We start from the raw sequence: 24593 nt of genomic DNA on the forward strand, positions 1-24593 counted from the left end.
TGATGGGGAGGGGGAAAAGGTTGGAACGTAGGTAAATATACTGTAATGTAAAGACCAGTTAGGGAATTCTGTGCAAGTCCCGTTGTTAGGATTCGGCACTGCTACTGCCAAAGGCATGGGTTCAGTCCCTGATTGGAGAACTAAGATCCCATGAGCCACATGGCGTGGCCAAAAGTAAAGAAAGAAAATGAAGACCAGTTATATGCTTTCAACACGGACCTTAAAAATACACACACACACACACACCCACCAACTAAAGTGATTCCACATCATTGTTGTTGTTTAGTTGCCCAGTCGTGTCCAACTCTTTGCGACCCCATGCACTGTAGCCCACCAGGCTCCTCTGTCCTTGGGATTTCCCAGGCAAGAATACTGGAGTGGGTTGCCATTTATTCCTCCAGAGGAACTTCCCGAGCCAGTCTCTTGCATTGGCAGGTGGGTTCTTTACCACTGAGCCACCAGGGAAAACCTGATGTCACTTATCACTTACCAAATTAGTTTTCCTAAAGGTTTTTTTTTTTTAATAGTATTTCTGAATCGAGGCTATTTCTTTCTTCACTCTTCCCTTTTTCATGTTTCATGGCAGCCACCAAACATCCGTCGATCTCCGTCTGATTTCTTTTATCCCAAAAGTCTGATTCGACGCACAGGACGGTCCCCGTATCTGCAGGTTGGCACTGTGTCTGAGCTGAGGCTCGGGGCCACTGTGCTGGGCCCCAGGCTTCTGTCGCTTTTCCTCCCCTTGCTGCTTTCCCCACATAACTTCTGGGCTCCCATAGAGGCAGATGCTTTATTTCACCCCCATGGAGTGCATCTCACATTCTGATTCCGGCTGTTTCCTGCTCTAGACAATGTTTTCATTTAGCGTGGTGGCTAAAGCATTGTCTTCAGGACAGCGAGCACATTGGAAGCCACCGTTTCGGTCCTGTGCTCACACATTTGTTCGCTGAACAAATATTTGCCAAGTACCCAGGTACACTAAGGAAGAAAAGACAGGTACATAATTATTAAAAGATACTGAAACATATCACAGCATATGGATCGTAAAGATCAAGGCAGGTCAGGTGAGGGAAAGGGGCTCAAGGGGCGCTTCCTGGGAGAAGTGGTCTTTGAGTTGAGTTTTGGAGGCTGGATGGGATTTGAACACACAGAGATGATGAGAAAGGGGTGCACCTGACAAAAACAGCAACAGAAGCGTGGAGCTGGGGAAACGCAGTACTTGGGGAAGGAGAGGTTTGGCTTGAGGAAGGAGTGGCAAAGTGGAAAAAAAAACAAATAAGACCAGCCACAGCTCTGCAGAGGCAAGGAGCTGACATACACTCTCAATGGCTCTCCTTAAGAATCCCCACCAAGTAGCTATCCTGATTCCCATCTTACAGATGGAAAGACTGAGACCATCATAGTGAACTAACTTCCCCAGAGTTCTCTCAGCAGTAAGTGGAAGAGCTGAGATTGGAGCTCGGGTCTCTCTGAGCCCGTAACTCACGTTCTTTCCGCTGTCCTACAAGGGGAGAGAGAGAGAGACCTAGGAAGACACAAAGAGGAGAGCATGAAATACCAGCCAAGTCTGATGGTATCTCAGGAAGAGACAGGGTGTAAGGGCGGCACCATCTTTCCAGATCATCTTCCAGAACCTGGGAGGGTCCTCAGCCAGCTCTCCAGATGAGCAGCGAGGCTATAGAGTGTGTTCCCTGTACACACTTGACCTTCTTTCAGAGTTTCTTAGAATCAGTTGAAACCTTGGCCCATTAAGTTACAAGTGACTTTCCACGGTCCCAGCTCTGTCCAGATGAAACCCCTTGTGTAGCTCTGTTGACATTCAGGGTTGCAACACAGCTCTTTAGTCTGGGCTTGATGCCTGTGCTGGTTTGCTGTGCCTGCCAGAACTGCACTATGGCCCAGGAGAGTTTGGGTTTGCGTTTACTTTTATTAAAGCTGCACCTTATTTCTTTAAATGATTTGAAAGATAGTTAGAAGTACAGAGTTTCAGAGGGGAAAGAAACCTGTTAGACATCAACCCCTGAAGTTTCTCCACCTACAAAGTGAAGTTAGCCCAAGGCGTGACAGGTCAAAAGCAGCAACGCTTAACTGTAGATTCCAGGCCCTGAGTGTATTGCATTGGCCCATGATGCTGGTTTACATTCAACCTATATTTGTCATATAATTTTCATCTATCTTAAACCTTTGTGCCAATGGCAGTTTCACATACAGTTAACATACAGTGTCATGAATCCAGAGGAACAGCCAGAGGTTATTCCCATTGCAAGTGAGTACTTAGAATTAGTACCTACTTGGCAAGAAATTGCTTTTTCAATAGCTTTTGGTTTTTTTCCCCGAAAGTATGCTTTATAACTCAAATAGTGTTTTATTTTGTTAGCCTGAGGCTATTGCCAAATGATTCACTTTCATGACTTTAAGAAAACTACTATCAACTGTGAAATATTTTTGGTCTTCTCCAGACCCTTAAATTTAAGAGATGTGGGGCATCTTGAGAAGTGGTCGGCTGGAGAAGAGAGAGAAAAAAGAATAAAAGAGAGAAAGAGGTCGATTTTGGAAAACCTTCTCTCTTCCTATCCTATTGTTAAACATGGATATCTAATTCCCATTATCGAGCCTTAAATATCAATCAAGTTAACTGTAACCCTGTCACAGAAAGGTATAAACCACTTGGGACCTGGCAGAGAAAGTGGCCATTTGACAAGCTCTTGCTTCACCCATTGGCCATCAAGGCTTATCAAAACCTTCAAGAAGCCTGAAAATGCCAAAGCAATTCTCAAGCCACCCAGATATTTTGATCTTTTAAATACTGTTGACTACAGAGCAGTTCATTTCACCAGATAATATCAAGTACCTTTAGTGTTAGATAAACTGTACCCCTTGCAGGGACTTTCAGCACTTCATTGGGAAATAAGCCTGGGTTTCTTGTGGAGGAAAGTCATTTTATTCTTTATTTTCTGAAATCTCCTCTTAATTCCCTCTTGCTGAATTACAGGTAAAAGAAAATGGTGAGGAAAAAAATTACTAATTTGGCCAAAAAGTTCATTCAGGTTTTTCTGCAAGATATTATGGAAAAAAACCCAAACAAACTTTTTGGCCAGCGCAATAGAATGACCTAAGGAAAACATATTCCAGTTTCGCTTACTTGGAAGAGTTTTATAAGAAAAGCAAGTTTTGTCTATAGGTAAAGGTCGGTAACTCATTATAAACAAACCACACGATATTCCCAGGACCAAGTTTGTAGTAATCTGGAGTGGATCACTTGCTTTCATTCTAAAAAGGGGCTTCTGTGCTGTGCCTTTGGAGGCTAAAGCATGAATGGCTGCCATCCAAAATGGGCATGAGTTTTTTTTTTCTTCTGAAACTAACATGCACTGTATTATAATATATGCACTTGCAAACCCATAATATGCCAAACAAATACTGTGTGTCTGTTTCTGCAAAAGAGCTAATTAGAGGCTGTAAGTATATCTAAAACAAGGAAATAATGCTATCGGTTACTGTTTTATTAACGTTGCCACCAGACATACCACTTTATTCCCAGCTTTCTCTCTGTTCAGATATTTTATTCTTTTTGGTGTGTCTTTACAATTCATCAGAATGTATAGGTGTTAAGATTTATCCTGCACAGACAGTGAGGACTCTTGGCCATAGTAAAGGCTAATGGCGATTGCACACCTGGTTCCGGAGAAGATACTGTGCTTTCGCTACTCAGGGCACAGGTTTGATCCCTGATTGGGGAACTAAGATCCTGCAAGCTGGTGGCGCAGCCAAAACTAAACCAAAAATAAAAGCAAAAACAAACAAAAAAACTGAAAGGAGTTCATCTTTTGACTTAGTAGTGAATATTTAATATGTGCAGATTTTTTAAAGTATTCCTTCTTCTGCAGCTGTTATCACCTCCTTGTCTGGTGAACTTCGACAAAAACCCAAGGCAGGTACTGTCAACCTTAGCAGCACTTCGTATAAGGTGTCAACTACCTTATATGGGTAGCAGTCCTGTAGGTGCTCATACAACCTCTCTGATCTGGGATTCAGTTGCCTGTAGTTCTCTCCCTTCTTAGAGCATGGCTTCAGATGAATGCAGACTAGATGAACATAGTTGTTACTCCCCAGCTCCTGTGGGATGAGGGCAGGTCTGTGGCAAGAGGGCCCTCCAGATCTCTCCTTCTAAGAAGGGACTAGGTGTGTGGGGCTGCCCACAATTGGAAATAAGAGGAAAAAAATGTCATTTCTCTGGTTAATTTCCTGACAAAGCTCCGGTAAGTGTTTTTAAATGGTAAACATTTAAAGATGGATGAGAGCTGGGGAATTTCTTCAATGTAATTTTCATCCTTTGATTGTGCCTTCTGAAGTGTAGAACAGGTGGACAAAGTCAAGGTGTAAGGGAAATAGCAAGTGAAATGTAAGTTAGAGGGTTTTTTTAAAGTTTTGTACAGAAAACAAAAAGATGTGCATTTTTCAAGCATCTACTATTAGCGATCAAATGTCATTTTTTCTCTTTCCTGTCGAAATGAACTACTAGTCTGGTGAGACCTCTCTTTGTTGATTTATTTCTTTCCTTCGAGGAAAAAAGCCTTTTTGAAACTGAAAGTAGGTATGTGAAGGTGTGCTGAAGAAATAAATGTAAATTTAGACACTTTCTTTATGAAAGTATTTTTCTTGCATGAGCCACATACAACTAGAAGGTTCTTACTGAAGGATCCTTTTCTCTTGTTGCCAAAATGAGGATTAAAGGCTAATCTTGTTGGCAAAGTCCTTTGAAAGGTCACAGCCTGTTTATAATCCTTCTTATATCTACCTTGCTTTTCCCATGCTTTCCTCTACCTTCCTCGGCCCCTAAAGATGGCATCAAAAGAAAAAACTGAATTTTTCCAACTGTGCTTTCAAGTTGTTTTTTTCTGTAAGGCATGAAGGAAAAAGTGAGAATAAGTAGATTGCTTCTGCTTTAACAACTTCATCACAGGTCTATAGATTTTTGTTTGTTTTTCCTCTGTAGAACAGAAGTGGGAAGACCTTTGGGGATAAATATTTGGAATTATCTTCATTTATAATATAGGCAAGAGGATAATTGTGTCTATCACAGCTCTCATAGAGAATTCCAGAGACAAAAGCCTGTTGATTCATTTGGGCTCTTGATTTAATTCGGTGAATCACTGTTGTGAACTTGGTTATCTGAATGGGATGAAACAATAATTTAGAAACTATTAGAAATAATTGCACATAAAATCATCTGTGGAAATATGGATTATCTGTAACTTTGTTACCACCCGAAGAGGTGACACTAGAATTAAGTTAATGATAAAGAAGAAACTGTCAGTGGGATTTGAAAGAGGGAAAACATGTCAGTAAGCTGTTGCTTTTGAGGTTAAGATGAGCCTTAATTTTGAGTGTGTGGATATGAACTGTCATGTCAGGAGACAGCTCTGTGCCTTTTGATGTCGAAGGCCATCAAACACTATTAGCAAGTTGTGTGTTAATTAGGGGGAAACACAGCTAGAAGAAAAGGGGGACTTCAGTGATAAGCAAGATGTTCATTTAAAATTCAGCATGTTTCTTTTCTTTCTTGTTTTAAACTACTTTTCTCAAATTGCATTTGCATTTAGGTCTTAAACTATTTGGGTTTCTTTTGTCATATCATGTAATATTAGGAATTGGGTCTTTTTAAATTAACTCTTTAAAACACAGAGAAAATAAAATGCAACATGTTTAGAAGTCTAGATGTTTAGAATTGAAATGTAAAATTCTAAATATTTAAGATTTAAACTCAAAAATAATAGTCCTACTTTTAGGAGTAATTTTTTTTTTTATCTTCACAAGAGAGAGACCGCTAACCTCTGTTGGTTGAGCAAATACACCAGCATGGGGAGCCGTTAGGAGCTGTGGCCTAAGTGGACCATCCCTGTGCACCATTGAACTTGGAGCGCAGTTCAAAGAGGGAGCAGACCAGGAGTTATCCTGGCAGATCAGACAAGCTTGAGCAAGCTCTCTGCCATCCATCATAGAAGGGTGATAGTAACTAGAGCTGAGACGTCAGCTGGAGAAGTCATTGTCTTGGGAGGGTATAGATTCATTCCATGGAGATCTCAAGAAAGGGAAGGACATTTGTCAGCTCTGGGTGAGACCACTGCCCCATCCACTGAGACAGTTAAGATACCTGAGTTCTGATGGGAAGGTCTCCAAGGGTGAGAACTCGAGGGAAGTCTAGTCGGTGGAGCTCACATCCACAATGACCGTCCAGTCATGAGGAGCAGAACAGAGTGAGTCCTGCCCTTCATTATTTGAGATGCTGGCAAAGAACTCCAGTCTGACGTCAGTTGTCCAGAAAATGCTGGGTCTTCGTCATGTGTGGGGCAAGGTGCTTGAAGCTTTGTATGTATTGTCTCATTTATCCCTAGGAAGGAGGTGTTGTATGTACCCTCTCCTCCATTCTATACATAGATAAATTGAAGCCTAAGGAAGTTAAAGGGAAAACAGAGAGTGAGAAAGGAAGGGAAAGGGAAAAAAAGACACTCATGTAATGTCACACAACCAGTAGAGCCAATATATGCGTCAAGGTATTAGACTCCAAAGCCAGCCTTTTAACCCCCCTAGATTATGCTTTGCAGAGCTGTATTTATTCCATTATTTCATTTTAAACAGGAAAACAAATTAGGACCACTATAAGAAAATAGGCAAGCAAGGGAATAACTCAACCCATAAGCAAGATGTCTATGGAAGTAAAATTGACAGTAAGGTTAAGAGCTAAAGCAAACAGTGGCCAATGCAGTGAAAGACAGCAGGTTCTGAACCTCCAACACATTGGAACTGTTTCTGAAATACACTAAGTGATCTGAAGATGCACTGGGCACAGTGATCTCAAAAAAAGAGCCAGAGCAGCAGTGGATTTGTTGAACATTGGCTGGACTTCAAAAACTGACTATGAAACTCTCAAATCTTTATTTTGCAATCAGAGAAGCCAGGGCAGTTGGATGCAAATTGGAGATGACTTCAATCTGAAAACAATGGATCTTGAGAAGAATTTTTGGATGTTAATACCTTTAGCCCAACAATGTTAAAACAGTAAATGAGTAAGATAAATGCTTCAGAGAAAGCCTGTGTCCCTCACAGGATGCTCAGTCCTGTGAAGAAGGAAGAGAGAGAGAGACTAAGCTGGGGACAGGCTGGTTCAGCCAAGAGATCTTTTCCAGCCGAGTATTTCTCCATCTCTGGAGGGGAGCACCCAGGGCCCTTTCCTGATCCCTGTGCGTCTTCTTCCTCAGCTAAGTTCCTATCAGTGTGCACAGTACATCAGAGAAGGAAGCACTTCGTAGCCTCCCCCAGGTCCATTGTTACAGGAAACACACAAAGGATATCTGACCCACATTTTGGCGGAAATAAGGATGAGGGACGTGGGAGAAACCCCAAAGCTCAGCGTGCACTTTGGCTGTTCATACAGTGTCCTCACTGCTTGTTAATGAAAACAAGCCTTTGTCATAGCAACACCAGCAACCCAAAACATCTGACTCTCCTGGGGAACACCCTCTCCCACCCCACCCCAACAGCGAGCTATTACAGGCTTCTTAGAAGCTTCTAAGTGGCAGTCAAAACATTTTCAGTTAGTATGCACTCTCTCCTGCTAGTTGATCTCCATATTTTTCTTTTACTTTCATCTCATTTGTCCCAAAGCCATGTTGATGAAAAGTAAATGGCCACACTCACCCTCCAACGTGGGCAGAAAATTTAGCGCAGGGATTAAGAGCTCAAGCTCTGCCTCTAAAGCTTCTAGTTTCAAATCCTGACACTTGCCCACCTGTGCGACTTTCCCATCATTTAGAAAACAAGGATGTTAGCAGAATCTCCGTCCTGGGGTTACTGAGAAGATTAAATGAGAGCTTACTTGGGGAGTGCTCAGCACAGGGCCTGCCACAGAGTAAGTGGTTAAGAAATGTTCAGTACTGTTAATCTCATGTTGTTGCCTAGGAGGCTTCATTACTATATTGAGTTTGGCAAGTGTTAGATCCTGGCCACTTGAAGCTGAAGGACTGCCTGTAGTGAATAATTGTCTTCTCTGTCCATGGAATTCTTCAGGCAAGAATACTGGAATGGGTTGCCGTTTTCTTCTCCAGGGGATCTTCCCAACCCAGGGACTGAACCTGGGTCTCCTGCATTGCAGGCAGATTCTTTACCACTGAGCCACCAGGGAAGCCCTCCCACAGGGAGGGTTGCTGGCTCAGCTTTCTGAAACGGTCACGTCTCTTTTTACAAGAGGGCTGCGCTTTGGTGGTGTCCTTGTATGTTTTGATTGGCAAATTGATCCAGGAGTTGGATTTTGGGAGTCCTGTTATTACGTGACTCCTTTCTTTTGTAATATACTCAGATGTGGGTATTCTATCATCTTGAGATACTCCTGTGATTGGAAAATTGTCCCTCGAGGAGGAAAGTGCTTGTACAAGGAGGCAGGGCCAGAAAGGTCAGGCCTGGCTCACATCCACTGTGCCCTGTGCACTTTCTCCACCCCCTGCCACCCTTGTGTCTCAGAGATACCAGGGACTCTGGCGAGAACAACTGATCCCACCCCTCCAGTAGATTCTTACTGTCAGAGAGGGTCCAACCACTGCCTGCCTCGAGATGACCAGGCAGGTTTGCTTTCCTTGTTTCAGATGTGAGGTCCATAGTGATATAATATCCTTGCTTTTAGAGGGGGTTGTGAGGACTCAGTTATACTCACATCAGTGTACCGAAACATCAGCAGAAACAGCATTCCTAACACAGATCTATACATCGTCCTCTCCAAGAAATAGCTGCATGGAAGGGAGAAACCTTCCAAGACTAGGCCTTTGGTGTCTTTGCAGAGCTTTCCAGAACATACCAAGCAGAGGTGGGGGGCCATTAACCCCAGTTCATGCATTTTCCTCCCTCTCCTGTCACCATCCCTCACTCTCAGGGTTCTCTAAGTCTGTATTACAAAGTCCACTTTCTTATACTTTCCCTGGTGGCCGATCACGGGCCTTAACTCAGTGACCTTCCATGTGGTTAAGCTCAAATCATATAATTAACATGAGTCAAGTACCCACCAACTGAGTAGTTGTTTGCAAATAATAAATTCTTATTCCCACAACAAATATTTATGCCTACTCTGTACCTGTGCAAAACGGTGGGCACATACAGTGGTAAGAAAAGAAGCCCTCTGAGGGCAGAGGTCATAACTAAAGGTAATGAGTGAGATCGACGTGATGATGAAACCAGCAAGTACAGCATTATTCATTTTATTCATAAAGGAGAAAGCAGGATTAGTGCCGTGAGAGAAAACAGCAAGATCCCCAACTCTGGAGGAAGAGAACAGGCAAGACTTCTTTGAGGGGGTGATATTTAAGCCAAGACTGAAGGAGGGAAGAAAAACACAAGTGAAACGAGGGATGAGGGCACGCTTCTCAGGCCGAGGAAGCAGCAAGGGTAAGAACCCGGAGGCAGGGGCATGTCCCTGTCCTGGGAGTAACAGCAGGCAGTGAGTGATGCAGGAAGGGCAGGAAGGGAGAGATCCCGAGGCCCTGGGAGCAGTGACTCCATTCTTTGTGGATGCTGAAGCCAAAAGAAGGGTGGCGACCTTTCAGACTGTATTCTTCACAGATCTCTGTGGCCCCTGGGTGCCCAGGGGATTTGAAGAGGGTTGAAGGCAGGAAACCCACAGGTGAGGCCATGGCAGGAGTCCAGGCGAGCACAGGTGGGGACTGGATGGTGCTAGGATGCTGGCCTTGGAGATGGAATGTGCTCGAAGGTGTTGTTGTCAGGGACAGAGAGAAAAAGAGAAGCCTCCAAGTGCACTTTCAAGGCTGAATGCACAGTTCGTTCTCATTGACCTTTCTTCCTCGGTTTTATTTTCCCTCATTCAAAGAAGTTACGAGTCTTTCTCTTTTTAACCAGCTTAAGTCTTTAGGAAAGTGTAGGGACTTCAGCCAGTCGTGATTCGGAAGCCACGGTCTGAAATCTTACATGTCACTCTTTCTTTTACAGCCTACCAGGACTTCCTCCGAAAGCATTTACTCTCGACCAGGCTCCAGCATCCCTGGCTCCCCGGGTCATACTATCTATGTAAGTATCCGCTGCTGGAAGAGATACTTCCGGGCCAGGTAAGGTAGCAGATGGTAAGTGTGGACTGGATAATCTGAAAGCAAATAATTCAAAATGCTTTCTATTTCTGTTATGAGATCCAATTTTCATTCTTGTAGATCAGCATCTCAATCCCATTTTCCTCCAGGCGATTGACTGTTTCTGTGGATGTGACCATCAGTATAGAGTGACTGAGTAGATAACCTATAAAATGCAGTAATGCTATACGGGTCTTGAGAAATTGTTGCACCTAACTTGCATATAGATATTTGGAGATTAATTATACATTTTATAATTCCAGTACTGAGTGTCCTTAAATTCTGCCACAAAGATCTTTAAATATTTAGTTTATTAAATATGCAGTTCTTGTTTTTAGCCATCTGGGAGGATTTTTTGACCATCTGTTTGAGCTTTCCCTTCTCTGTCATAAATTTAGGAAATCCTGAAGGTTTGCATTCTTCTCTATGTGATGAATTCTACATAGTCTTTTTCCCAAGCTTTTGTGACTTTTTTTGAAAACATGATTAATATCTTGTATAAATGGGCGACTTTATTTTTTTAATTTATTTTATTAACATATAGTTGATTTACAATGTTGTGTCTATTTCTACTGTACAGTAAAATAATTCAGTTATACACATGTACACATATTACTTTTCATATTCTTTGCCATTATGGTTTATTTATCACAGGATATTGAATATAGTTTCCTATACTATACAGTAAGAGCTTCTTGTTTATCCTTTCTACATATGAAATTTTGCATCTGTTAATCTCAAACTCCTAATTCTTCCCACCCCAACCTCCCTCCCTCTAGGCAATCACAATTCTGTTCTCTATGTCTGTGAGTCTTAAACAGGCAACTTTATAAACAGTGTGACCATGCTAAGCAAAATATTTTTAGATTTGTTTATTTTTAAGATTTTCACTTTTTAAACAAGACATGAGACGCGCTAACCACAGTTCCTCAAAGATAAGATGGCAGGATGATTTTTCTTTCTGTTTAACTTTGGCAGGCAAAAGTGGACAACGAAATCCTGGATTACAAGGATTTAGCAGCCATTCCCAAGGTCAAGGCCATTTATGACATTGAACGTCCAGATCTTATTACCTATGAGCCTTTTTACTCTTCGGGCTATGATGACAAACAGGAGAGGCAGAGCCTGGGAGAGGTAATCAATTCCCAGAAGTCATGAATGGCACAACTTCTTTCTCTTTTGCCACATGTATAAAAACCACCGATTGGAATCAAGATAAATCAGAGAGTCCTTCTCATTGCTCATTGTTTGCAGGCTTCTGTAGCAGGTGCTCTGAGGTAGTCAGAAGCCTATCGCACTATCCCCTCCCCTTGGGAGGTGTGGAGAGTTAGGGGAGCAGACCAACCATAGGAAACAACAGTGCGGGAGGAGTGAGCATCAGCACCAAGTTGGAGGGTGGAGGAGCCCACGTGCTGGGAAGGGAGCTGAAACTGGGGCGAGTCTGTGAGCAGAGGGGGTCGGGGGGAAGGGTCCTCTGGGGTGAGGGGGTAGCCTTGGGGGAAGCTGAAATATATTCATGGAGATCATGAGGAGAGAGAGCACACTCCCTAAATTTTGATCACTGTGGTTTCCAGCATCGTAAGATAATTAGTATATGCAAGAAAAGAGAGCATAGGGTCGCGGTACAGCACAGTGGTCTGAGATGGGCTTCTGGAAGCAAGTTACCTGAGCTCAACCCAGGGACTCCGCTCCTTAGTTGTCTGACTTTGACCGTGAGACACCCATTATAATCCTAGCTTCTTTGTCTGTAAAGCAGATAATGATAGAATCTATGTGTATACATACATATGTGTGTATATATTTACATATATATATATATATATATATATATCTTTAATTTTTTTGTATTTTTCCAACCTGGGTTTGTATTCCAGAGCATTGGTCCTTGTTGAAATCCCTTGGGTGGGAAGTGGAGTCCGTTTTCATGTAGTGCCACCTAGTGGTCACATAGCTGTAACTGCATCTGCAGCCTCTGAAGTGCAGGTTGATTGATTGGCTTGGGTGGCTCAGTTGCCTTTGCCGGGCAGAGTTTCACGAGGATAAGGAGCAAAGGAAGGTTCCTGAAAAGAGTACATAGAAACTGGTCCTACAGGAAGTGAATGAGAATTGCCTAATGTTCAAGGCATACAAGCAAGGGGAGGCGAGTTGCTTTATGGTGTTATGGGCCCAGAAGTTTGAGCTTCGAAGTGAACATTTCTGTGTTTGGAACCAGACTCTGATATTTACTCTCTATATCTAAACTTTGGAAACATTGCATATTTCCATCTCCTTATCTGTAAACTCAAGATAATAAGGATACCTACTGTAGAGGTTTTCTATAAGGATTAAGTGAAATATTTAGATTCTGGCACATAATAAGTACTCAACAATAACCTAGAATGATGGCTTATGGGTTTCTCTGAGCATAGAATCTGGACTAGGAGGATGCCTTCCGATCAGAAACCAGACATGTTCATGAACTCATCTCCAACCTGTGAAGCTTGCAGCTTAGACAAATTTGCAGGCTGTTTCATTATCCCTTCAATTATTAGCACATCTTCCATAGAATCCATGTACTGCCATTTTAGAAACACTGGAGAAGTAGGCTTGAAGTTCTGTGCAGCCATCTGTGATCAGGCCTGACCACAGGGCTAGAGGAAGTCTGGAGTACAAGACGGCCAGCCGCTTCTTGTAGACGTGGGAAAGAAGGGCAGATTCTCAAACTGAGAAATCCACCACTGGCTGTGTCCTTCAGAATGCTTTGTTTGCATTTCATGTCTGTTTGAAAGCTTTCTTGCATTTTTAATTGTGAACATTTCATTCATTCATTTAGGAAATATTCATTGGGTACCTAATATGTGCCAGGAGCTGCCCCAGTCACTGGGAACACTTAGTTGTAAATGAATGGATTTCTTGCCCTCATGGAGCTTGCAGTGGAAAGTGGGAGACAGATAATAGACAGACAGATACAGAACATAATATTATAGGATGATATTGCTTTAAGGGAAAATGAAGCAGAGTAAGGAGAAAGTACATGGCGGTCGGGGGGTACTGGGTTGCTGCTTTAAGTGGGAGGATCACAAAAGGTACTGGGTGGTAATGCATTTGAACAGAGGCCTCATTAAAGATGGGTAGTGAGCCCTGCAGGCATCTGAGTGGAAAGCACTGCTGGCAGAGGACATAGCAAGTGCAAAGGCCCTGAGGTGAGAGAGGGCTTGGTCTGCTGACTGCCTCAAGGAATCCTAGAAAGATGGAAGCCAGAAGGTGAATGGTGATGAGGTCGGCAAGGCCTCCTGGGGAAGATGCCACTGAGCCAGTCACCATAACATATTACGTGATTAATTACTGTGGTTATAACTTAGTCAGCAACTGTGCTTACGAAATTCTGTGTTTCAGTAGACTGTAACTCATGGTGGTAAACCATGAATATAGAGAGGAAATAGTTCTAATTTCTCTCACTAAATTACCTAAAAGCATTACAGCATATTTGTCAAAACCCATGGTTATCAGGCAGCCCCGTGCGCCCCAGTCCCCCAAGGGCTTTGTCATTGTGTACCTGTCTGAGCCTGACTCTCAACCACTGAGTCAGAAGACGGAAGACAGGCAAGGGTGCCGGCGTGTGTAGTTTGAATAATGTTTCTGGATGACTCTCATAAGCAGCTCTAATTGAAACGAGTTAACATTGTGACTTTCTCTTTTATTCTTCCAGTCTCCAAGGACTTTGTCTCCTACTCCATCAGCGGAAGTAAGTGCCATTTTTGAGAATTTTAATGGGTGGAATTGGAGAATTACTTGGACCTTTCCTAGACTCACATTTTTGCAAAAGGACATTAAACAAAAGAACAGAAAAACTGTGTGAGATTATGATGAATGTAGGACTCCTTACTGTAAGATATGACTCTAAGACACAGAAGTACATTTCTTTTTAAATGGAGACAAGGGAATAAAACCAGCTATGCACTGCACCCCTGAATGGTAGGAAAGTGTTTGCGGGGAGTGGAGCCACTTGTCCCTATGTTGGGCTCTCTCTCATCAACCATAATTAATTGATTGATCTGATTCCCAACCTACAAGATTATCTGAAATGGCCAACCGTGGCGATGGTGTTTCTATCAGCAGAGCCATCTTCATGGAAGACCAGCCCTCTTAGTCTAAAATCAATAGCCTTGCCCTCCTTCTCAGGGTAGACAGACCGTATAGTGGCTTTTATCAAGTCCACCAGCCTGTCTGTTCCCTTGGGAATAACCTCCTGAGTGTCTGGATCACATAGAGCTGTCAGTGATTGTTCATAGTAAGCTGTGGGTCCCATGTCAACTCAAACATGCTCTTCCCTTCTGTAGCATCCAACACCAAAGACACAGCTCCCAAATGATATATACTCCCAACCCATTTTATTAAATGTTCTTCAGGAAGCTGGTGATATTGATTTACAAAATGAAACAACACCTTCACACTATAACCCTGGTCCCAGAAAGTCTTGGTTTTGCCATCATCCATATTGACTTACCTACATGGTGACCAGAAGCCTTAGAAGTACTTCCTATTGTTCCTGTGTAATTTTTCTCTTGGAGAGTAGCTTTGAAACTAGCGGCCTAAGCTCAGAACAACTCAAATCTGAGCATGGTCCAGCACCCAGGTCCAACCCAGCACTTTCTTTCATGTAAGCTGTTACAGATAATAATAAAGGGATTGTTTGTTCCAGCATGCTTCTTCTTATTCTGCATTTCTTTATGCATCCAGTGAGCAAACTCCTCAGGGGTTGTACCCCCATCTACAAATAATAAAAATAATAATAAATAAAATAAATAGTCTTGTCTTAAAGTCAAGTAACTTTCTGGATAGTCTATATAAAACTGGACTGACCTTAAGTAATCACTGTAATTTGAGATGGTACAATCTCTGTAGTATTGTGATGGTTTATACCGCGTACTGTGAATAATTTCTGTGAGCATTTATAACTGAAGTTATGAAGCAGTCATTTCTGTAGTTGACTGCTTGCAAGATTGAGGCACACTACTGCAGGAATTTTGTTTTGTTGTTGTTTCAATTTATTGTTAGAGCCAACTAGGATCAAACCAAAGCTTTTTTGCCTCTTGCTCTTGCATTTCACATATCCATGGTTATTGAGATTTTAATTTAGATTATTTTCGTGCATTTTTTCAAACTTTTATTTTTATTGTGCTAGTAAAAATCAGAGAAGGCAATGGCAGCCCACTCCAGTATTCTTGCCTGGACAATCCCAGGGACGGGGGAGCCTGGTGGGCTGCCATCTATGGGGTCGCACAGAGTCGGACACGACTGAAGCGACTTAGCGGCAGCAGCAGTAAAAACTACATAGGACAGCAAATTCCTAAAGTGTAAAACATTCCCTGTACTCGTCTGATTCTTTTACAGTTTTATGTTATGGTTGTGGGTATGATATTTTTTTGAAATTTATACATACAGTATTCTCTAGATTTGGACATGGTGTGATGCTACTGTATTCCATTAAATTGATATGCCATAGCTTAAGTGTACCCCCCATTTGTTGAGCACATAATACAAAACTTTGCCTTGTTAAATGGTGACATTATAAATATCTGAGGAAATTTTTCCACTTAAAGATCATTAAAAATATATATTTTTAGGATTTGCCTCTTAGAAATAGAAATATTGGATTTGAGGCCACCACAAGCTTATTCTCCAGGAAAATCAACTTCGAATGTCCCCAGATCAACATCATAGATGGTATGAGTAGGTGGTTGGATCCAGGGGTGAGATTAGTCAGGAGGCTGTTTCTGAAACAGGTCCCACCCGTACGAGCTGCACACCTGCCCGCAGGTCTCTTAGCTGCATGGAAAGTCCTGTACTTATGGAGAAGGGAGGGGACACCACATGTTCTACCTTCTTTCTGATGCAGGTCTAATGATACAACCTATGTGAATGCACTTTGTAAAACTGAAAAGCATCATATAAACACGGTCATTGGAATTATTCCCTCTTTTCCCAGACCTCTGTCAACATTGGAGTTTATCACTTTAACATCTTAAAATCTTGGTAAAGGCAAGGACTACAGGTTTTGAACAAAAGGCGTTACCCATGGAATGTTTGTTTGCATACCTATTTAAGGAACATGCCCCTAAAATGTATACATGAATGGGTCGTCGTATAGTTCCTGGGGGCTTGACTTCACTTGAGCCTGACAACAGCCTGACTATGTGTGTGTTCCCACCTTCTCGCACTTTCTTCCAGGGGTACCAGGATGGGCGGGACCGGATGATCCACCGGTCCACAAGCCAGGGCTCCATCAACTCCCCAGTGTACAGCCGCCACAGCTACACTCCAACCACGTCTCGCTCTCCTCAGCATTTTCACAGACCCGGTAAGGGCACCTATTCCCGGGATTCACTCTGGATAATCCTCTGTGTTTCTGTGTGATTGTTTCCCAACACTGGTAGTGTTTAAAAATCTGGCTGCCTGCCAAATCTGTCTTCCCCCCTCCCAGGAAAAAAAAAAAAAAAAATCAAAAACTCCTATCCCATTACAGTTTGTGTTATTTCTTTTCTTAAAACAAGACACATCTTATGACTATATTCACTATGATTTACTGAATCATTACATTTTGACAGTAGACAACAAAAAGTAAGGGAATTTATTTTTTTAAGACTTGAAGATAATCTCAGCACTTTGAGACTTAAAATGGAGATCTCTGAAAGAAAATATGGTGATGTGCCTTTTAGGCTTACCAGCATCATCTAAAATCCAGTGTTAGTCTTTTATTGATGGGTTTGTTATGCTTCCCCCAGCCAGGCACACGGTATTACTATGGGTGCTTGGTTAAGAACCCACTAGAAGGAAGTCTCATATATAAGCACAGGATTGTATTCGGTAAATTTTAAGGTGCCTTCCAACCTAAAATTGTGAATCAGACTTGGAAAACATAAAAGCACTAGAGATGAGCTATGATGGAGACTATTAAGAGTAATGATCTTCATTTGACCTTTATCTCTGCAAAATGTAGTCCCTTTTCATATTAATGGGTGTCTCCTATGTGGAGTAGAAAAAGAATAAAGATCTTATCACAGAAGACAGATAAATAAATTCACAGAAGAAATAAATTCACCCAGGAAGATTTTGGCTTTTTAAACAAACTTGGTGATGATGCATGTCTACAAAGACTTCATTTTAAGCCTCTTGCTTTTGTGCAGGTTCATAAGCCCATTCATATGGGAACTTATTTTATAAAATAAAATCAAGGGAATGAACTGAATGTAAAAAGGCTGCAATCTTCTCTTTAAAGCCAGAAATTTAGTGCTTGCAGAGTATTAAATTTTTACTCTTGGATCCTTCAATAATATATAGTTGTCTTTAGGCTCCTAAACATTTACTCAGTATTTGTTGAGTTCCATTACAGGAAAATTGTCAGGAAAGGAATTCCTTTTATTTGTCATATACATTTATATCCATTTTATTCCTGGGTTTGGATTTAAGCCCTTATCTGCCTGAGTGATGAGAAACCCTTTATGCACCATCCCTATGTGTGGGCGTACCCTAAGGTCACTGAGGCTGCAGCTGTGACCTTGTCGGAATGACATGGAGTTGCCGGGAAACTGTCTGAGAGACCACAGGATAGCCAGGGAGTGATCAGTCAGGGACCTGGTTTCCCAAAAAGGCCGTGTCCTCATGGGGCAGTAGAAAGTGTTCCTGTGTTCCCGTCATCGTTCTGATGTCAAGAACCTTCAGAACATTTTGTGCATCCTAAGCACTTCTTCTCCCCCTTCCTGATATGTTACGGACCTGTGTGATGCCAGTTATTAAGATTATATTTTCAAGGTGGGGGCTCTGCTAGTCATGGTCAACACAGAGCACCTCGAAGTATCCACTCCATAAGTTCTAGATGCCAGAGAGTCATGCACGCTCCTCAGTCTGGTTTGGCTTAATGGTCCATAACTAAGTTTCCAGCTCATCAGTGCCTCCACTACCCAGTTCTTAGCATCATAGGTAGCTCTTTGCCACCCAGGGGACGCAGACAAGTGCAAAGTAAAATTAAACTTCTAGTAGGAGAAGTTTTCCACTTAGAAAGAAAAAAAAAAAGAATCTGACCCTGACATAGTGGTATTGGGTTGGCCAGAAAGTTCATTCCAGTTTGTCTGTCATCTTAGGGTAAAACCCGGACGAACTTTTTGGCCAGCCCAATAGTTCTTTCCAAGGTTCTTGAAACGACTGTCACTTTTAAACATACGTGTCAGAGGATTCTGTTTTGTCAGGTGCCTTTTTAAAAACAGCCACGGTTGAGTCTCTGTGGCATGCCTGGTCCCGACTCAGCGGTCGCGGGTGTCATCCTGCCGGAACGTCCTGGTGGCCGTTCCTCCCGCTAAAGCCGTCTATCCTCCGAGAGTGCCTCTGGGCTGACCTGAACCCGCGGGCAGACTCTCCCCACCGTGCCTAACCCCTCGCAGGCGCCTTCTTAACCCCCTTTCCTTCCTCCGTTTTCAGACTCCTGATGAATGCTCTTTGTTTTTTCCCTCTTCCCTCCCTTGGAACGATGGCGGTGTCCCTGCTCCTGTGTTAATTTCTGCTCTTCTCTTCTGTCTCCACCCTGCCCTGCCCCCGGCCTTTGCTGCACAGAGCTGCTGTCTCCTGGTGTGCAGAGGTCCTTCCTGCGCACCAGCAGCCTCAGCTCCGCCCACAGCGACTCCCGCCCCAACTCCCCATTCCGACACCACTTCCTTCCCCATGTGAAAGGTAAGGAGGCAGGCTTCTCCAGGCAGCACCCTGCAAAGCGGAGATTTATTAGCGCCCTGGGAAGGCTAATAAGGTGCATCTCCAAGAGTCAGCCCCCAGCTTTGGACCTCTCAGCATGCCTGCGTGCATCATGACTTCACACCCGGCCGTGTCTTAGAACTGACATAGCATCTCTCCTTGGGGGAAATATGTCATTTCTAAGGGCTCTAGACGAAGTAACAGGAAGTACGTTGGAGACCTTAAGATTGCTTCTCTCCTGCTTAAGAAAAAAATATATATTATTATTTTGCTTTTCTCTGTGTTAGAAGCAAAATATAATATATATCTGGGGAATTTTCCTGGTTTCAATATGTGATATGGCTCAGCAAAACCCAATGGTATTCAGCAACAAGGATTTCAAAGTTGTCTTCATGATGATAAGCCACGTAACAACATTAAGATGTTTGGACAGTACGAAAGACCTAGGGCCACGTAACTGGAATTTCTCTCCTTGAGCCAACTCTTAGGGTGATCTTCCTTTGACTTGTCCTGATGTCTGCATGATGGAGAAGAGGAGCTTTGCCTTCTGTTTTCTGCTCCTGCCCATCTCTGCCCTTCCCGCTGTGTCATTTCCATTGTCCTCATTGTGCTTCCGTAGCAGTCCTCAATCGGAGTTCTCAGTCCTCCTTACTTGGTGGGGGAGCCAGCAGCCGCAGAGGGATCACCAAGGGGCCATAATTTCAAATACGTCAGAGCTCCCAAAAGGATGCTGACTTCTTCTGTAGCCTTGATTTGAACCAAAGGAACCGAAGAGAATATGGGGTTGGCCAAAAAGTCCATTTGGGTTTTTCATAAACTGTTATGGAAAAACCCAAACAAATTTTTTGGTCAACCCAAGAGCTGAAGGAGAGAGTAGCAGGCAGGCACAGATGTTATCATGGGTCTTAAGACAGACTTGAAGGATTCTAACCCTGAGCTCCAAGAGCTCACATCACTAACGCTTTCTCGAACAGCCTAAATGTTGTGCTCTTTGACTGAATTTCGTTTGCAGTCTACCCAACATTTTTACTCGCTTGGAGTTTTAGGACTCAGTTGTTCAGTCAGTTCAGTTCAGTCACTCAGTCGTGTCTGACTCTTTGCGACTCCATGGACTGCAGCACACCAGGCTTCCCTGTCCATCACCAGCTCCCGGAGCTTGCTCAAACTCATGTCCATCGAGTCGGTGATGCCATCCAACCATCTCATCCTCTGTCCTCCCCTTCTCCTCCTGCCTTCAATCTTTCCCAGCATCAGGGTCTTTTCAAATGAGTCAGTTCTTCACATCAGGTGGCCAAAGTATTGGAGCTTCAGCTCCAGCATCAGTCCTTCCAATGAATATTCAGTACTGATTTCCTTTAGGATTGTCTGGTTTGATCTCCTTGCAGTCCAAGGGACTCTCAAGAGTCTTCTCCAACACCACAGTTCAAAAGCATGAGTTGAATTGAGTCCAACTCAGTTGTGTCCCAAAATATAAATTTCCTGCCCTTATCAGTAACAAGTTACTTTGTAAGTATGCTATTTTTTGCATTTTCTAGGCTGTGAAAATAACATTGCTGATATGCCTATTGAAGACATACACCACTTGCCTTTAGCAAAGACATCAGCAGGCACAGCACTTTCTAAAATTCTTGACAGATTATTTGTGCCAGTTTTTCCCGGAGCACAGAGGGCCTCATTCCTATTCTCCACCCCGAACTCCTTTCAGGGGGTGTTGAAGGTCAGCAGTGGCAGCAGCTCATGGTTTAATCCTTGTAGAGGTAGATGGCAAGTGCCAGTTTGTAGTTGGCAAGGTGAAATGCCCTGGTGTATTATAGGTGGGCTTCCTAGGTGGCACGGTGGTAAAACATTTGCCTGCTAATGCAGGAGATGTGAGTTCAATCCCTGGGTCAGGAAGATCCCTTGGAGAAGGAAAAGGCAACCCATTCCAGTATTCTCGCCTGAAAAATCCCATGGACAGAGGAGCCTGGTGGGCTACAGTTGATGGGGTCACAAAGAGTTGGTTGTGACTGAGCATGCACGCCTCCTCGTAATGAGCACTCTACTCTGTGCATCTATGATTTCCCTCTCAGCATGATGCTCTTTGAACACTTCCGGTTATATCACTCCTCGCAGTATCCTATGATCAAAATAGCAGGCAGGAGGCGTAGGGGTAGATGAACAGCTGAGGCCCTGGTTAAGCGACCCGGCCAAGGACCCAAAGCTCAGAAGTGACAGCACCAGGACTAGAGAGACCCCAAGCCTTCTCAACCTTCATTCCTATTAGAGAGATGTGTTTCAATATAAATATTCTTGAAGAATAATTTTTAAAGCAAATTTTTACTTTCCATCCCTTTTTAACTAGAAAATTTCATTCTTATGGAGGCTAAAGTAGTTATTTGAGTCATTTAAATTACAGAATTAACAAATGTGTACTTTTCAATAGAAACACCATCTGGTTATTAAAATTACAGTACCTCAATGTACCTAAATGGTGCTTTATTAAAAATACAGATATGCAGTCTTTTCTGTTTTCAGTCTGAATTCAAAGTACACAGTCAAATAGTATAGGTTTGATCCTAAAAAGCCTTGGCTTGTCTCACACTTATACTTTAAAAATATCTAATAGTCTCTTTCCCATTTTCTTTTTACTGGATATATGTCTAAAGTTTGTTCAGATGATATAGTTTATATATTTCAGATATAAAATATGAGGTACATAACAGTATATGCTTAGTTATCAAGTCAGCTTTTTGCTATACTGCAAAACCAATCATGCAGAATTTGATTATTAAAGATATTGCTTTAAAGTTTAGTCTAGTTGAATAACTAAATGCAGATTCTCTAAGGAATTACATCTTTCTTATTCTGAAACACATGTATCTACATGGAAGTCCTCTCTAGCACAGAACTTATGACCATGGAGAAACACATCTAAGATATCTTTAAAGGAGCAAAATCTCCCAGGATTTTCCATGGCTCTTCATTTGAACATTCACTCTGTATCTTGGAGCTTGTTTTGTAATCTCCGGGAAATTATTTTTAAAACAAATACAAACCAAGGAGCTTGAGGACTCTAGGGTAGGAAGTCCATCTCTGGAAGGTGTAGCTGAAAACAGGAGTCCTCTTGCCACTCTGGCAGCCATAAGCCCTCATTCCACTACCCTAGTTTAATTCTTAGCCCTTATTTCAGACTTATGTGGCCCAGGCCCCCAGGGTCCACTGAGCTGAGGACGCCTGCATAGGTGTAGAGCCAAGATGCACATCACCAGCTGTCTCTCTATCTCATTGGCTCCCCATCTACTTTCTGTAATGCCCTTCTTGTTTCTCATTGTGTTTTGATTTCTGCTCTCTGACCTTCCTTGCAGTTGCAGTTTATATCAGTATGTCATTGTTGGGCCATCTGGACAAGTGCTTGCCTATTTGGAGAAACTGTTTTCACCTTGTTTGGGGCTTTGTGGGCTTCCCTTGTGGCTCAGCTGGTAAACAATCTGCCTGCTAGAGACCTGCGTTTAATCCCTGGGTTGGGAAGATCCCCTGGAAAAGGGGAAGGCTACCCACTTGAGTATTCTGGCCTGGAGAATTCCATGGACTGAATAGTCCATGGGGTGGCAAAGAGTCGGACACGACTGAGCGACTTTCACTTTCACTTGGGCTTTGTACTGTGTTTGCAGAGTTTCTCTTCCTTTCTCTTTGAAATACTATTAGACGTTGCTTTCTGTGTCCATGAATCAGACTTGCAAACAGGAGAGTTACATACATTAAATCTCATTGAAAGAAATCTTCCCTGTTTTGCCACAGACATGATTTGCTATGATGCAAATATGTATTTGACACTTGCTGAAGGAAACCCTAACACTTACTGAAGCTTTAGACAAGAACCAGCAATCTTGAAACCCTGTCATGAAATTCTAGAAGCTGCCAAATTTTAAGGTCCCCTCGGCATTTATATTTTAGGACATAAGCACTTAGAGTTCAGAAGCTAAGTGGTGCGCCAGCAGACTCCCGCAGCAGACACAAGCATCGCCATTTAGATTGACTTGTCTTAGGATTTGTCACTGAGGCTCTCAGTGTTCCAGGAGGAAGAATGAAAGTAGGACAGAGCATTTGAATTTGCTAAGTGCTGTGGGAATCCTGCCAATGAATGATCTCCCAAGGACTGAAAAATGGACACATTAAACTGACATGGAAAGAGCTCAAAGTGAAGACCAGGAAAATATAAATCTATATACATGGTAGCTCCTCATCCCAATAGCTAAGATCACTAACAACTTAACCAATACAAGGACTTATTTAAAGAACAAAATGGCTATGAGTATGATATATATACTATTATTTTTAAACAGCGTTAACTCCAGGCTGATTGATGTTGATGATGATACCTTCCACATATGATTATTTCATCTGATGCCCCATATATCCCTTATGCCTGAGTAATGAAGTGCACCCAAAAATAACCTTTTGGGGCCTTCACCATTTATTTCCATTCAGGATACAGTGAAATATTTTATCACTTACAGATAGAGTGTTTGATTTAGAAAAGGCCTCATCTTGAGAATTTCTTTCTGTTAAAAATGCCAAAATTTCTAATGCCTTTCATCTTTTAAGGACTAAGAATTTGGTATCTGGCAATGTTATATATTCCAAGACCTTATTCCCAACAAGCTATGTGACACATAGAAATCATACTGTTCAGGAGCACTTAGATGGCTGTGTTGCTGAGTGTCTGTTTACCTAGTGTTTTAAGATGTCATTATGGGAGGCTTTAAATGATTATAAAGTTAAATCTACTTACAGAGACTTCAACATAGTAGTGTTTTTGTTTGTTTTTCTATCCTATCCACTAGAAAGGGCAATGGTTGCTGAAGATATGCTGCCAGAAAAACCTCTGCCCAACCAGAGACAGCATTCAGCCAAAATTCACCTTTTGGGAATTTAGGTAGTCACACCATAGCTTTTGAGGGCTTCCCAGGTGGCACTGTGGTAAAGAATCCACCTGCCAATGCAGGAGACTCAAGAGACATGAGTTTGATCCCTGGGTCGAGAAGATCCCGTGGAGAAGGAAATAGCAACTCACTCTAGTATTCTTGCCTGGAAAATTCCATGGTGAGGGGAGCCTGGTCGGCTACAGTCCAAGGGCTGCAAAACAGTGACATGACTGAGCACACACACACCCCATAGACTTTGTGAGCCGTCAGCCATAGAAGTTATGGGCTTCTCCTGCCGCTTGCCAGCAGAGCATCTTAATAATAGAAAGACTTTTAATTCATGGGCAAATGCTAATTCTGATGACTTTAAATCTTGATGTCCCGTAGATGCATCTGTTTTTGAGTGTGAATAACTCTGGCTATTAACTATCAGAACAAAGTTAAGGGAGTGTCATCTGTTTGGATATTATAACCAAAACCTGTGAGAACATATTCCCAAGAAAATTTGATGTTCTACAAGTACAGGAAGGTTAGAGGTGCAGGAAGGGCAGAGAGCAATGTAGATTTAGGGCAGTAGCGCCAGTGTTCAGGATATGTAGAGTCTTCAAAAAAACAAAACACTCAAAGCAAGGAAGTTGAGTCTCAACATCTTCCTTTGAGAATAGCCCACAAGAATTATTCTGTTTTTCAGTTACGGATTATTCCTGTGAATAATTTCTAACGTGTGTAAGAGTAAAGGATTCTTCTGAAGTGGAACAATTCAGTTGGGGTTATTGAGGATCAACTCTAGGGAAACCTATTTAAAAAAAAAAAAAAAAAAGATGCTGTTGTGATCCCATTGTGT

At 42.5% G+C, this 24593-nt stretch overlaps 1 protein-coding gene and 1 long non-coding RNA gene across 21 annotated transcripts in view; one reads left to right on the plus strand and one right to left on the minus strand.

Annotated features, from left to right (window-relative positions):
- The window catches only part of ABLIM1 (actin binding LIM protein 1), a 331405-nt gene that overhangs the window by 280684 nt on the left and 26128 nt on the right, over positions 1 to 24593 (plus strand). For 15 of the 20 annotated variants that reach the window (XR_014077825.1, XR_014077827.1, XR_014077831.1 and 12 more), the window contains 4 exons: positions 9991 to 10068; positions 11103 to 11258; positions 13813 to 13848; positions 16335 to 16464. Coding sequence is in view for 5 of the 20 variants with exons in the window: in XM_081573528.1 (XP_081429654.1) it covers positions 9991 to 10068; positions 11103 to 11258; positions 13813 to 13848; positions 16335 to 16464 (400 nt within the window). In the remaining 15 variants the exon portion in view is untranslated. Of the gene's footprint in view, positions 1 to 586; positions 671 to 9990; positions 10069 to 11102; positions 11259 to 13812; positions 13849 to 16334; positions 16465 to 18710; positions 18828 to 24593 lie in introns of all 20 variants that reach the window. The other 5 variants (XR_014077821.1, XR_014077819.1, XR_014077820.1 and 2 more) reach the window with 2 other exon arrangements.
- Positions 14474 to 24593, minus strand: part of LOC145539460 (uncharacterized) — a 37830-nt gene continuing 27710 nt past the window's right edge. The window contains exon 3 of the long non-coding RNA XR_014077836.1: positions 14474 to 14874. This is a non-coding gene — a long non-coding RNA (uncharacterized LOC145539460). The remainder of the gene's footprint in view (positions 14875 to 24593) is intronic.

This window comes from Giraffa tippelskirchi, chromosome 2 (assembly GCF_054371585.1).
Source record: "Giraffa tippelskirchi isolate mGirTip1 chromosome 2, T2T-mGirTip1v1.2.pri, whole genome shotgun sequence".
Classification (NCBI taxonomy): Eukaryota; Metazoa; Chordata; class Mammalia; order Artiodactyla; family Giraffidae; genus Giraffa; species Giraffa tippelskirchi.